Consider the following 14,954-nt stretch of genomic DNA (forward strand, 5'->3'; position numbering starts at 1 on the left):
CAATATTCAAATCCAGGAAATACAGAGAACACCACAAAGATATTCCTCAAGAAGAGCAACCCCAAGGCACATAATTGTCAGATTCACGAGGGTTGAAATGAAGGAGAAAATGCTATGAGCAGCCAGAGAGAAAGGTCAGGTTACCCACAAAGGGAAGCCCATCAGACTCACAGCAGATCTCTCAGCAGAAATCCTACAAGCCAGAAGAGAGTGAGGGCCAATATTCAACATCCTTAAAGAAAAGAACTTTCAACCCAGAATTTCGTATCCAGACAAAATAAGCTTCATAAGTGAAGGAAGAATAAAATCCTTCATGAACAAGCAGGTACTCAGAGATTTTGTCACCACCAGGCCTGCGTTACAAGAGCTCCTGAAAGAGGCACTACACATAGAAAGGAACAACCAGTACCAGCCATTCCAAAAACATACCAAATGCTAAAGAGCATCAACAAAATGAAGAATCTGCATCAAGTAACAGGCAAAACAGGCAGCTACCATCAAAATGGCAGTATCAAACTCACACATAACAATATTAACCCTAAATGTAAATGGGCTAAATGCACCAATCAAAAGACACAGACTGGCAAATTGGATAAAAAGCCAAAACCCATCAGTGTGCTGTATCCAGGAAACCTATCTCACATGCAAATATACACAAACGCTCAAAATAAAGGAATGGAGGAAGATTTACCAAGCAAATGGAGAGCAAAAAAATAGCAGGAGTTGCAATTCTCGTCTCTGATAAAATAGACTTTAAAGCAACAAAGATCAAAAGAGACAAAGAAGGACATTATGTAATGGTAAAAGGATGGATACAAGAAGATCTAATGATTCTAAATATATATGAACCCAATACAGGAGCACCCAGATATATAAGGCAAGTTCTTAATGACTTACAAAGAGACTTAGCCTCCCACACAATAATAGTGGGAGACTTTAACACTCCACTGTCAATATTAGACAGATCAACCAGACAGAAAATTAACAAGGATATCCCGGACTTGAACTCACACCTGGAACAAGCAAACTTGAAAGACATTTACAGAACTCTCCATCACAAATCCACAGAATATACATTCTTCTCAGCACCACATCACACCTACTCGAAAATTGACCACATAATTGAAAGTAAAGCACTCCTCAGCAAATGCAAAACAACTGAAATCACAACAAACAGTTTCTCAGACCATAGTGCAATCAAGTTAGGACTCAGAATTCAGAAACTAACTCAGAACCGCACAGCTTCATGGAAACTAAACAACTGACTATTGAATGTTGACTGGATAAACAATGAAATGAAGGCAGAAATAAAGAAGTTCTTAAAAACCAACAAGAATGAAGACACAACATACCAGAATCTCTGGGACACATTTAAAGCAGTCTCTAGAGGAAAATATATAGCAATAAGTGCCCACATGAGAAGAGTGTAGAGATCCAAAATTGACACCCTATTGTCAAAATTGAAAGGGCTAGAGGAGCAAGATAAAAAAAACTCAAAACCTAGCAGAAGACAAGAAATAAGATCAGAGCAGAACTGAGGGAGATAGAGACATGAAAAACCCCTCAAAAAATCAATAAATCCAAGAGCTGGTTTTTTGAAAAGATCAACAAAATAGACCACTAACCAGATTAATAAAAAAGAAAAGGGAGAATAACAAAATAGATGAAATAAAAAATGATAAAGGGGAAATCACCACAGATTTCACAGAAATTCAAACTATCATCAGAGAATGTTACAAACAACTCTATGCACATAAACTAGTAAACCTGGAAGAAATGGATGAATTCCTGGACACTTGTGTCCTCCCAAGCCTAAACCAGGAAGAACTCGAAACTAAGAATAGACCAATAACAAGATATGAAGTTGAGACAGCAATTAAGAGCCTACCACACAAAAAAAGCCAAGGTCCAGATGGGTTCACAGCCAAATTCTACCAAACACACAAAGAGGAACTGTTACCATTCCTTCTGAAACTATTCCAAATAATCCAAAAAGAGGGAATCCTTCCCAAATCATTTTATGAGACCAACAACATCCTGATACTAAAGCCTGGCAGAGACTCAAAAAGAAAAGAAAACTTCAGGCCAATATCCATGATGAACCTAGATGCAAAAATCTTCAATAAAATACTGGCAAGCTGATTGCAGCAGCACATCAAAAAGCTTATCCACCATGATCAAGCAGGATTCATACTGGGGATGCAAGGCTGGTTCAACATATGCAAGTCTATAAACATAATTCACCACATAAACAGAACCAAAAACAAAAACCACATGATTATCTCAACTGACGCAGAGAAGGCCTTCGACAAAATTCAACAGCCCTTTATGCTAAAAACCCTCAATAAACTCGGTATTAATGGAATGTATCTCAAAATAATAAAAGCTATTTATGACAAACGAACAGCTGATATCATACCAAATGGGCAAAAACTGGAAGCATTCCCTTTGAAATCTGGCACTAGACAAGGATGCCCTCTCTTACCACTCCTATTCAATATAGTACTGGAAGTTCTAGCCAGAGCAATCAGGCAAGAAAAAGAAATATAGGGTATTCAAATAGGAAAGGAGGAAGCCAAATTGTCTCTATTTACAGACAACATGATATTATATCTAGAAGACCCCTTGGTCTCAGCCCAAAAACTCCTGAAACTGATAAGCAACTTCAGCAAAGTCTCAGGATACAAAGTCAATGTGCAAAAATCACAAGCATTCCTATACATCAATAACAGACTTAAAGAGAGCCAAATCAAGAATGAACTGCCATTTGCAATTGCTACAAAGAGAATAAAATATCTAGGAATACAACTAACAAGGATTGTAAAGGAACTTTTCAGGGAGAACTACAAACCACTGCTAAATGAAATAAGAGAGGACACAAACAGATGGAGAAACATTCCATGTTCATGGTTAGGAAGAATCAATTATGTGAAAATGGCCAGACTGCCCAAAGTAATTTACAGATTCAATGCTATCCCCATCAAGCTACCAATGACCTTCTTCGCAGAACTGGAAAAAACCACCTTAAACTTCATATGGATCCAAGAGAGAGCCCGCATAGCCAAATCAATTCTAAGTAAAAAGAACACAGCGGGAGGCATCACACTACTGGACCTCAAACTATACTACAAGGCTACAGTAATCAAAACAGCATGGTACTGGTATGAAAACAGAGTTATAGACCAATGGAACAGAACAGAACAGAGGCATCGGAGGCAACACAACATATCTACTACCATACAATCTTTGATAAACCTGATGAGAACAAGCAATGGGGAAAGGATTCCCTGTTTAATAAATGGTGTTGGGAAAACTGGCTAGCCATGTGCAGAAAGCAGAGACTGGACCCCTTCCTGACACCTTACACTAAAATTAACTCCAGATGGATTAAAGACTTAAACATAAGACCTGGCACCATCAAAACCCTAGAAAAGAATCTAGGCAAAACCATTCAGGACATAGGAGTAGGCAAGGACTTCATGACCAAAACACCAAAAGCATTGGCATCAAAAGCCAAAACAGACAAATGGGACGTAATCAAACACCACAGCTTCTGCACGGCAAAAGAAACAGTCATTAGAGTGAATCGGCAACCAACAGAATGGGAAAAAATTTTTGCAGTTTACCCATCTGACAAAGGGCTGATATCCAGAATTTTCAAAGAACTAAAACAAATTTGCAAGAAAAAAACAAACACGCCCATTCAAAAATGGGCAAAGGATATGAACAGACACTTTACAAAAGAAGACATACATGAGGCCAGCAAACATATGAAAAAATGCTCATCATCACTGGTCATTAGAGAAATGCAAATCAAAACTACATTTAGATACCATCTCACGCCAATTAGAATGGTGATCATTAAAAAATCTGGAGACAGCAAATGCTGGAGACGATGTGGAGTAATAGGAACACTTTTACACTGTTGGTGGGAGTGTAAATTAGTTCAACCATTGTGGAAGACAGTGTGGGATTCCTCAAGGACCTAGAAATAGAATTTCCATTTGACCCAATAATCCCGTTACTGGGTATATATCCAAAGGACTATAAATCATTCTACTATAAGGACACATGCACACGAATGTTCATTGCAGCACAGTTTACAATAGCAAAGACCTGGAACCAACCCAAATACCCATCGATGATAGAGTGGACAGGGAAAATGTGGCACATATACACCATGGAATATTATGCAGGAATCAAAAACAATGAGTTCGTGTCCTTTGTAGGGACATGGATGAATCTGGAGAACATCATTCTCAGCAAACTGACACAAGAACAGAAAATGAAATACCGCATGTTCTCACTCATAGGCGGGTGATGAACAATGAGAACACATGGACACAGGGAGGGGAGCACTACACACTTGGGTCTATTGGGGGGAATAGGGGAGGGACAGCAGGGGGGGGAGGTGTTGAGGGATAGCATGGGGAGAAATGCCAGATGTGGGTGAAGGGGAGGAAGGCAGCAAATCACACTGCCACGTGTGTACCTATGCAACTATCCTGCATGTTCTACACATGTACCCCAAAACCTAAAATGCAATAAAAAAAAGAAAAAGCATGCTTATATACTATATACTTATATAGTTGGGTTAAAATTTTAAAATATAAATGATCCCTATGATAATTTAATTTTAAAAATTAAGTTTGAATTGTAAGAAGTGGGCCAATATGAAAACTGGAAAATAAATTAAAAACAAAATAAAATCATTAAGTGATTAAAAAAATAAAACCCCCATATAGAAAATAAGAAGGATACCACAAAGGTAAAAAATGATTGAACAACTGATTGCCAAAATCTTCCCAGCATAGTATTTTGCACACAGAAGACACTCTACAAATGAATGACTAAAAAAGTGAATGAAGCAAGCTTATGTCTTGAAGTTCCTTTATGTCTCACAATCACAAATCTATAAAATACCTGTTTTTTATGGAAATCCTTTAGGGCTGTTTCGTAGCCTTCTTCCAGTCTACTGAAGGCTATTCCGACATCTGTGGTCCACCATATTTGCGAGCTGGTTAGTGCAACTTGAGCCGGGAAATCAAAAATCCACAGTTCCCTAGGTTTTTCCTCATAGGCCACTATGGCTTCGGTGATAGAAAGACGCACTGTTTCTTGCATAGTCTGTTCAAGTTGCAGAAGCCATGTTTCCACCTTTGGAAGCAAGTTGAAATGCTGTAACATAATACAGGCTTAACTATGGAAGGAAAATTTCATCCTCCTACTGGCTCTAAGGCCATACAGGTGGATTCATTTAAACCCAGGTAGAAAACTTCAAAGGGGAAAGTGAACAACTAATTGGTGAAATCCTTCTTCTACATGAAGCTGCCTTCTCCCAGGAATAATGCTTATCTTACTTTACCTACCAGTTGGCTAAAGACTTCCACAGCCTAAACAGAAAAGGGGTTCTCTGTGATTCATTTCTCAGCTTTGAAGGCAGGGAGGTTCTAGACCAAGATTCCCCTCAGGTAACACACAGTGTTTTCAGAAACCGAATGTCACAGACACTTAATCGAGGTATGAGTCATATTCTGGAGAATGAAAATTCAATTTAAAAATTGTTTCTATTAATTTTTAAATCCACTGAAAATTCTCTAAAATCTTCATAGTTCATAGTTTTAAGATAAAATGTTTTCAGCAAGTATCTTAATTATATTCCCTACTGGTTTTAATCTACACACTTGTCGGAAATTGGACCACAGGAGACTACGAGAGATAGGACAACTGCTGACTTGTAAAAATTAATCTATTTTTTTAAATTCGAGTTTAGTTTGCTCCCACAAACATACCTTAGCAAGTTTTCCATCCTGTTCCAATGTATTTTGTTATATTAATCCAGATATTTGTTTCCTTGGGATAGCATATAACTAAAAGGATACATACACTATTTGCAAATAATTGACCATAGCAATAAAAAGTGACTATCGTAAATAAATATCAAGGATCACATGAGATTCTGAAGATGATACATGATTTTTCCTCCGCCCCGGTGAAGAGAGCAGCAGCATTCCTAGAACCTCTGGAGAATTGGGACAGAGTGGTAAGTGGTTAATGAGCCAACACTCTCCTCTCTTGAAAGAAAAAGAAAACACTGCCCTGGCAATGACCTCAGTATCTCTTATTAACAGGCCTTCTCTCTTGCTTCACAACTGCACTTTTTAACAGGCATGAGTTCAGTTTAACTGAATTAGATCAGGTTGTTTTGTTCTAACCCTTAATAACTAAGGGTAACTCCTAATGTCAACAAACAAAAAGTTCCCTCATTAATTAAGTCATTATTGTGTGTCTCCTGGATGCCCTGGGATCCATGTCCTCCACATGGCCACCTATTGTCAAGAAACTTGCAGTTCATTTGGGAAGACCAAACACACATATAAATCAATATATCATCTCCTGTACAGGTGACTGTGCCTCAGTGGCAACCTAACTCAGTATGCTTTAAGAACTAAGCTCTAATGAGGTGCTTGCTGGATCCTTCCCTTTTTGGTACTTCTCAACCAACACCGTGTAACAACAATTGCTACCTCTATTATCACTGATTGCGTGCATATACATTTTCTCATTGGGCCTAAGAGCTTCTCGAAGACAAGGGCCATATATTGTTCGTTTCTGAACTCCCAAAAGCCTCACCTAGCATCTGATGCATAGTAGGTATTCTACACCTGCTGAAGAACACACAAATGGACTAAACTGGGAGAAGCCAATTGAAAGAGTGCAGAAATAGAAAAAAAGAACAAATTAAAAGCATCTTTTTTATAAAACAAAGGCAATTAGAGGGTGAATTTGTATATGTTTACAAGTCTCTAGCATAAGTTGCTTATACAGAATAAATTAGAGCACCATAAAAACTTTCAACATCAAGGATTCCAGCTAGTGACAACCACATCCATCAACTGGACTAGCCCCCTCTGGGCACCGTGCCAGTCAGTGAGCAGTTTGCTGGGAGGCAGCAGACAGCAACATACTTTTGTCAAGATAGTTTATGGTAACTTTTTCTAATCATTATAATAATATCCTAAAAAGCCCAAGAGATCAAAAAATATATTTTAATCAAAGTATTCCGCCATCTGCTTCTCCTTCGTTTGGCAGGTTTTCTGGTACAATATTAAAAGGCAACAAAAAGGAGTAAAGAAAACCCTTGTAAAATAAGGTTTCAAGGATTTCTGCAAATACTTTAAGGAACCCCTGCCCCAACCCAAATGGTTCAACAGGCTCTATTCATTCAGTTACTCTGTGAATTAACCCAAGCATCATCGCAAAAAGATGCAATTCCCCTAAATCATCTGAATACACCAGACATGCTTTCATAAATCATAATGAGTCATTCTTGTGGATAACTGTTAAGAATATTTTTGAGGTATTTGGCTGCGAGAGAAGAGAATATGCTAACTTAACTCTGTGCACATGGTAATTAGAGTATAGGATATCAGCTTGCTAGGCTCAATCAACTTTATTTATGAGGCACCACTTGTAACATTCACAGTGGACTACTGAACCACAGAGCCTCTTTAAAACATGCTTTATTGCAAGGTGCTGCTTCACTAGAACCCTCCTCTGTTCTCTGAGCAGTGGTGACAATAGAATACACTTTGTAGGAGACTGTCACTGAGTTGCATTTGCTACTAATTCTGGGGTCACTCATTCAATCTGTGACAGCTGCTTCTGACTAATTCAATTCCTAGCATCTCTGAGACCCTGCTGGGTGCCGAAGCCACATAAGTAGAAACTGGGACGCATGGCAGAGGAGCCCTCTGTCACCATGGATATAGGTAAGAAGGAACCTCCCTACACAAAACTAGGCAGAGCCTGATTTGACCTGACTTGAATCTTTTTCTTGTTCAATTCAACCTTCAAAGAGTATGCTGAAATTACTCCCCTAGCATAGAAAACATCATAATCAAATCTTACATGGCCCACGCATTCACACTCATCTTGGAATGGGACATACTCCTCCTCTTTGCTGTACATTCCAACTGCCCTGTGTGCAGAAACATCCTGACTGTCTTCAAACTGCAGGTCTGCAATGCTGTCAAAAAGTTTGACAAGGTGACGTGTTACCTAGAATGAGAATATTAGAAAAGATAAGAGCAGTTCTTACTGTAGGTATATACTGATAATCTAGAGATGATGCCATATGAAGTAACAACGCTTTATGGAATTAGAGTTGTCTCAAAATGTTTTTCCTCAAGATAAGAGTCACTTCTAAAATCTCAGAGCTTGAAATGATCTTGGTGGAGAAGTGGACAGGCACTCATTAAATAATCACATATTGGTTGATGAATGCTTACCATGTAAAGTGACCTATTTTCTAATTGATGATGGGAGGCTTACTGACTTCTCTACCTGTACCGTATTCCTGAAGACAAGTATCCTGCTGGAGCTTCTGTAGTCAAGTTTTTAAAATTCAAATTCACAGCATTAGTGTACACTATGAAAAGCTATTAAAGTGTCAGAAACAAAAAAGGTTAATTAGAAAGAATCTTACTTTTTTGGGGGGTTGTCTGTTGTTAACATGCACTGGCCTTGATACTCTGGTGAGCCCCACAGTATATAAGAAAGGTGAGTAGGATTTCCCCCCTTTTCACTAATAAGAAAATTGAAACAAAAATATTAGGTAAATTCTCCAAGTGGTCACTAAAAGTAAGTGACAGACAGTGAGTCTGTAATTCCAGGCCACATCTATAAAGATCAAGTTCTTTTGGTATCATAACGTCTTGCATTCTAAGTTTCGCATTCTCTAAACACCACAAAAGCAGTAAATGGCACACTGAACTATATGCAGGTTCCAGATAACTTGCAGGGGGAAAAAATCCCCAACAACAACAAAGATCAGATGAAAGACAAAATGTTGGTATTTATTTTGCTGAAGGCCATTGAAGAACAAAACCTAACTGGCCTCTAACCACGACCCCAGAATGAGCAACACTTATCCATCATATTAATGTAATCCACATGTTATCCATCATAGGATGATAAAATATATACAATGTGGTATATTGTAACTGATTTCTTCCATTTAGCTTATATTTTCAAGGTTCGTCCATGTTGCAGCACGTATCAGCAGTATCATTGCTTTAAATGACTGAACAATATTCTACTGTATGGATACACCACATTTTGTTTATCCATTCATCACGTGATGGACATTTAGGTGGTTTCCACCTTTTGGCTATTGTGAATAATGATTTGATGAACAGAGATGTACACATATCTATTTGAGTTCCTATTTTCAACTCTCTAGGTATATACCTAGGAGAGGAATTGGAGATCATTGGTAATTTTATGTTTAACTTTCTGAGGAACCACAGAACTGTTTTCCACTTAGCAGCTTTTATTTGCACTGTGAATACTTATGTTAGCAGAGACCAAAACAGCCCTCCTCTGGGGAGCCTGCCCTATGTTTTCATCACGGAGGAAAGAAGAGAATGACATGTATTATTTAAGTAAATTCACCTCCAAGGAGACAAAAGAGAACAGACTTTATCAGGGAAGTCACTCTATTGTCTCTCTTGGGGTAGACTGAGTAAAGAGCAGGGATCAGCCCTAGAAAGTATCAGAAATGGGACTGCATGTTCGTTTGTTATTTACGGTGCAAATAAAAGCTGCTGGGGAGGAAACAGTTTTGTGGTTCCTCAGAAAGTTAAACATAGAATTACCAACGACCCAGCAATTCCTCTCCTAGCTATATACCTAAAAGTTGAAAATAGGAACTGAAACTGGTATTTGTACACCTCTGTCCATCAAAGCATTATTTAAAATAGCCAAAATGTGGACACAACCTGAATGTCCATCAAATGACTGGATAAACAAAATGTGGTATGTCCATACAATGGAATACTCTTTAGTCATTAAAAGAAATGATATTACTGACACATGCTGCAACATGGATGAACCTTGAAAATACAAGCTAAATGAAAAAAAAAAACAGAATATACCACACATTATATATTGTATTACCCCATTTATATGAAATATCTGGAACAGATAAATCCATAGATATAGGTAGCAGATTGGTGGCTGCTGGGGGCTGGAGGGAGGGGTGTGAGAAGTGACTGCTTAATGGATGGGGTAAGGGGTTTTACTTTTAGCTTAATGAAAATGATTTGTCATTAGATAAAAGGTGGTGGTTGTACAACACTGTGAATGTACAAAATGCTACTGAATTACATACTTAAAATAGTTCATTTTATGTTACATAAACTTTATCTCAACAGAAAAAATAAGTATGAGCTGCTGATCACCAGAAGATAGGGTAAAGCAATATAAAAACACTTCCAAGGATGTAGGCGCCATTTCTGTAACAAACTTTTCCTGAAACGCAGTTTAACTGCATGTGGTAAGTATACCACAGCAGCATCTATAAACCACAGCAACCTGCTTACATTTTCTGCATGACAAGACCAACACCAGTATCGGTAAGGAACTTCCTTAGGGTGATTTAATCTTTGAAGCTTTCAGCCTTTCCATTTTTGTTATATGTGCAGTTTTAGTATCAAAGAAAATCATAGCAAGTCTTCTGTGTTTAAAAAAGATGAGTTTTTGAGACTCTTGCTTACTTTAAACACAGAGTGGTAGCCGCCTGATCACAGCTTGGTTTCTATGCTCCATCCCCGAACATTACCCAGAGAACATTAATATGTAGAAAGTCTCCAATAATCTCACAATTGACTCTCGCAGCTGAAGTGGCCGGGAAGTACACAGATGTTGAATGGCTTCTACTGTGTAATGGGCCTAGATAACATTCAACTGAAAAGCCTTAGGATAAATGAGACTTCAGGCGTCAGACACCCTCACATGTTATTGCTTCGGTGAGAAAATAATTTCAAGAGAACTCCTAGCTCTGTGGTAACTCAATGACCAGGAAACACAAACTTTAAGGCTTAGAGTTCTATTACTTATACATGGCATAGCTGAAGTTGAATGTTTTCATATTCTGTCTTCTATGTAAACTTTCTGAGGGAACAAGACTATTCTCTTAACTAATGTGGACCTGCTACCCTCAGATTTGTTCATTTTTAATGCGATCTCTTTGTATTTGTTAACACAAAATTAAAATTCCTTCTTCCCAGTTAGCTGTTTGGAAAGGCCGTTCATTTTACAACTTAAAAGAATAGATTAGGCTGGACATGGTGGTTCACACCTATAATCCCAGCACTTTGGGAGGCCAAGGCAGATGGAACACCTGAGGTCAGAAGTTCGAGACCAGCCTGACCAACATGGTGAAACTCTGTATCTATTTAAAATACAAAATTAGCCAGGCATGGTGGTACATGCCTGTAATCCTAGCTACTTGGAGGCTGAGGCAGGAGAATCACTTGAACCTGGAAGGTAGGGGTTGCAGTGAGCCAAGATCATGCCACTGCACTCCAGCCTGGGCAACATCAAAATTCCACCTCAAAAAAAAAAAAAAAGATTAAAAAACTAATAATTGATTAAACTTTATAGGCCCCTCTTTTGATAGAGAAAGGATATGAGTACTTCAAATCATTTTTTTTAAAAGCCAGTAACTTCATCATGTATTTTAAGTAGGTTTCTAAAAGATTCGTGCAAAAATTGAACACAGGTAGTCTTGGCTTTGCAGAAGAGTACAAAATAATCAAAATGGGCACAACAGCTGAAATTACACCATGCAATCTGAATGATCAACGGGAGAAATCTATGATGGGGCAATGACCGTTACAAATTTCTGTCAAAACATTAAAACCTCTCACTGTTGATTATAAACAAATAGGGAGATGCAAAAATTCATCAACTAATATTTGTTTGACTGCATTTTAAAACACCAAACAGTTTTCTGGCAGAAAACTTAGGTTATTTGAATAGCACTTGCCTCCTCCTCATCTCACTACTTAAGGTACAGAACAAGCAGCTTTTCTGTGCCTTGACAAACTCATACTCCCTTTGAATTTGGATTGGCTGTCAACATTTTATCCTTCAAGCATTCGATGTCATGAAATTTCTTCTAAGTCTCTTTAACAAGAAGTCAGTTTTGATTGTTTTCGGGGTTGGTTTTTAATATGTTTGTTTTTGCTGGCATGACTTCCTCTGGTATCTCTTCATCCTTTTTGTCAAATCCACTGTTCTCATTTATATTCTTAAGTTGATCTTCACTAAATTCCCCTGGCTGTAAATCAGACTCTCAAATAGTGCACGGTTGTCACTGCCAGTCAGCTCTCCTCTGTAACTCTCATCTATGTTTGATTCCATTTTGGCTTCTAGCATTATCAATTTTCATTTCTTTGCTACACTTCCAACTTTGTGACTAATTCCTTCTGTCCATTAACTACTGAAAAATGTCATGTAGGTTCACCATAGAACTACAAGCTTAGCTGCCTGTGTGCAAAGTGAATAAAAGCAGCACAGTGGCTGATCACTGACAGAATTAGAAAGATGTGACATGACTGTCACTGATCATGATGCACATCTGTTACTTAGGCAGTGATTTTTGTCGGCTGAAGAGTTAGTAATGAAGTACATGCTTTATGCAATCACTCGGAGTTAATATACCATGGTATTTGAAATTTGAACCGTGTTGTCGGGGCACTAGCGTTATTTAACCAAACCTTAGTAACTGAAATTCATAAATATTAGAATTATGCACAGGGAGAACCTCTTATGAAATACAATAAGGTACATTTATCTAATTGCAACTAAATTGAAAATACTTAATCGCTAGATAATTTTATAAATTAAAATGCACACCAGGACAGTGATCACTGATCTACCTTCACGACTTAGAGCTACAGTTCACTTAGAAAACAAAGGGAAAAAAGATGAAATTACTACTGCTTACAATGACATTCTCAAACCTTAACACTTGCTTTCTGCCTATATCTAACTTGGTTTTTGCCCTATCTAGCTGAAGATGCTGCTGCTGCTTATTAACAGGATAAAATATACACAAAGCCTAGTGCCACTCCCAGCCTGGTGAGCACCTCAGGACTCACCCATCTGTTTTCATTAACTAATTTATTCATAATGACAATACTCACAATATTTGTAAGAATGTAAGTCATGGCCAAAATATAGGCAGCCCTGGTCTTTTGTGGATATTTTTTAGAAAGAGAAAACAAGTGTCCATGATTTTTACATGTATAAAAGTTTAAGTCAATATGTCAAAATAGTAAATAGTTTTGCACATGTGGTTTTGTTTGAGACAGAGTCTTGCTCTGTCGTCAGGCCACAATGCAGTGGTGTGATCTCTATTCACTGCAACCTCTGCCTCCCAGATTCAAGTGATTCTCCTGCCTCTGCCTCCCTAGTAGCAAGGACTATAGGCACACGCCACTACACCCAACAAATTTTTGTATTTTTAGTAGAGACAGGGTTTCACCATGTTGGCCAGGATGGTCTCAATCTCTTGACCTCATGATCTGCCTCAGTCTCCCAAGTGCTAGGATTACAGGCATGAGCCACTACACTGGGCCATGTTTTTTTTTTTTTTTTGGTCCAAATAATAATTTTGGGCCAGGAGCAGTGGCTCACACCTGTCATCCCAGCACTTTGGGAGGCCGAGACAGGCGGATCACCTGAGGTCAGGAGTTTGAGACCAGCCTAGCCAACACAGTGAAACCCTGACTCTATTAAAAATACAAAAATTTGCTGGGTGTGGTGGCATGCCTGCAATCCCAGGTAATCTGGAGGCTAAGGCAGGAGAAGCACTTGAACCTGGGAGGCGGAGGTTGCAGTGAGCTGAGATCATGCCATTGCACTCCAGCCTGGGTGACGAGAGCAAAATTCCATCTCCAAAGAAAAAAATTATTTATTTATTTAATTAAATAACAGTTTGGTGATGGTAAAGGGAAATAGGTATGCAATATGGTTAAGAGTCTAAATCTGGAAAAAAAAAAAGCATTCTAGAAGATAGTTAAATCAGTAATGGCATATTCATAAAACAAAACCTTTTATAGCTACTAAACAGATTGTTTCTTTCACTTTGGGAGGCCAACGCAGGCAGGTCACCTGAGGCCAGGAGTTTGAGACCAGCCCGGCCAACATGGCAAACCCGTGTCTACTAAAAATACAAATTGTAGAGGAATATTAAAATTTGGATTAAGTATATGTATTATGACTCACAAACACAGACACATTTAAAAACCTATCATCACTCAAAAATAGCAATGAGTAGTATATTCTAAATTTTTAATGTATTTCTATATTTTTCAAACTTTCAGTAATGAACGTGCAATTACTTACATGACCCAGATTTGCTTTTACCAAAAATAAAATCACAGTATATTTTGTAATTTGATTTTTCATTTATTACTGTAACTTAAACATAGCTGTATATCATCAGTGTATACGGGGTTGTTTCTTTCATAAAATGTTTTACACGCACAAATCATATAATTTTATATAAATGTGTTCACAACACAAGTGCTGGGTTTTTTTTTTTAAACAAACTTTTGGAATTGAAACACATATGCTGAAAAATGGGAAAAAAATCATGTGTGTACAACTTAATAAATTTTAACAAAGTAGGCTGAACTCTTGTGACTACCCCAAGATTAAGGAATAGGATAGTGGCTGGGCACGGTGGCTCATGCCTACAATCCCAGCACTTTGGAAAGCCAATGCAGGCAGATCACCTGAGGCCAGGATTGCAAGACCAGCCTGACCAACATGGCAAGCTCCTGTCTCTACTAATAATACAAAAGTTAGCCAGGCATGGTGGCACATACCTGTAATGCCAGCTACTCGGGTGGCTGGGGCACAAGAGTTGCTTGAACCCAGGAAGTGAAGGTTGCAATGAACTGACACTGCACTATTACACTCAGTCTAGCCTGGGTGACAAAGTAAGACCCTGTCTCAAAAAAAAAAAAGGATAGAATATCAGTACCCACAAGACTCCTTATGGTCCATGCCAGTTACTATTTCTCTAAAAAGGAACATTATCTTTTCAGAAGTGAATTCACATAGTATGTACTCTGCCTCTTATGGTTCAACATTAT

At 38.2% G+C, this 14,954-nt stretch overlaps 1 protein-coding gene across 1 annotated transcript in view; it reads right to left on the reverse strand.

Annotated features, from left to right (window-relative positions):
• Positions 1-14,954, reverse strand: part of DNAH11 (dynein axonemal heavy chain 11) — a 426,042-nt gene that overhangs the window by 242,073 nt on the left and 169,015 nt on the right. The window contains exons 29-30 of the mRNA XM_035253682.3: positions 7,912-8,061; positions 4,924-5,157 (exon numbers count right to left, since the gene is read on the reverse strand). Coding sequence (XP_035109573.3) covers positions 4,924-5,157; positions 7,912-8,061 — 384 coding nt within the window. The remainder of the gene's footprint in view (positions 1-4,923; positions 5,158-7,911; positions 8,062-14,954) is intronic.

Source organism: Callithrix jacchus, chromosome 11, assembly GCF_049354715.1.
Source record: "Callithrix jacchus isolate 240 chromosome 11, calJac240_pri, whole genome shotgun sequence".
In the NCBI taxonomy this organism is placed as follows: domain Eukaryota; kingdom Metazoa; phylum Chordata; class Mammalia; order Primates; family Cebidae; genus Callithrix; species Callithrix jacchus.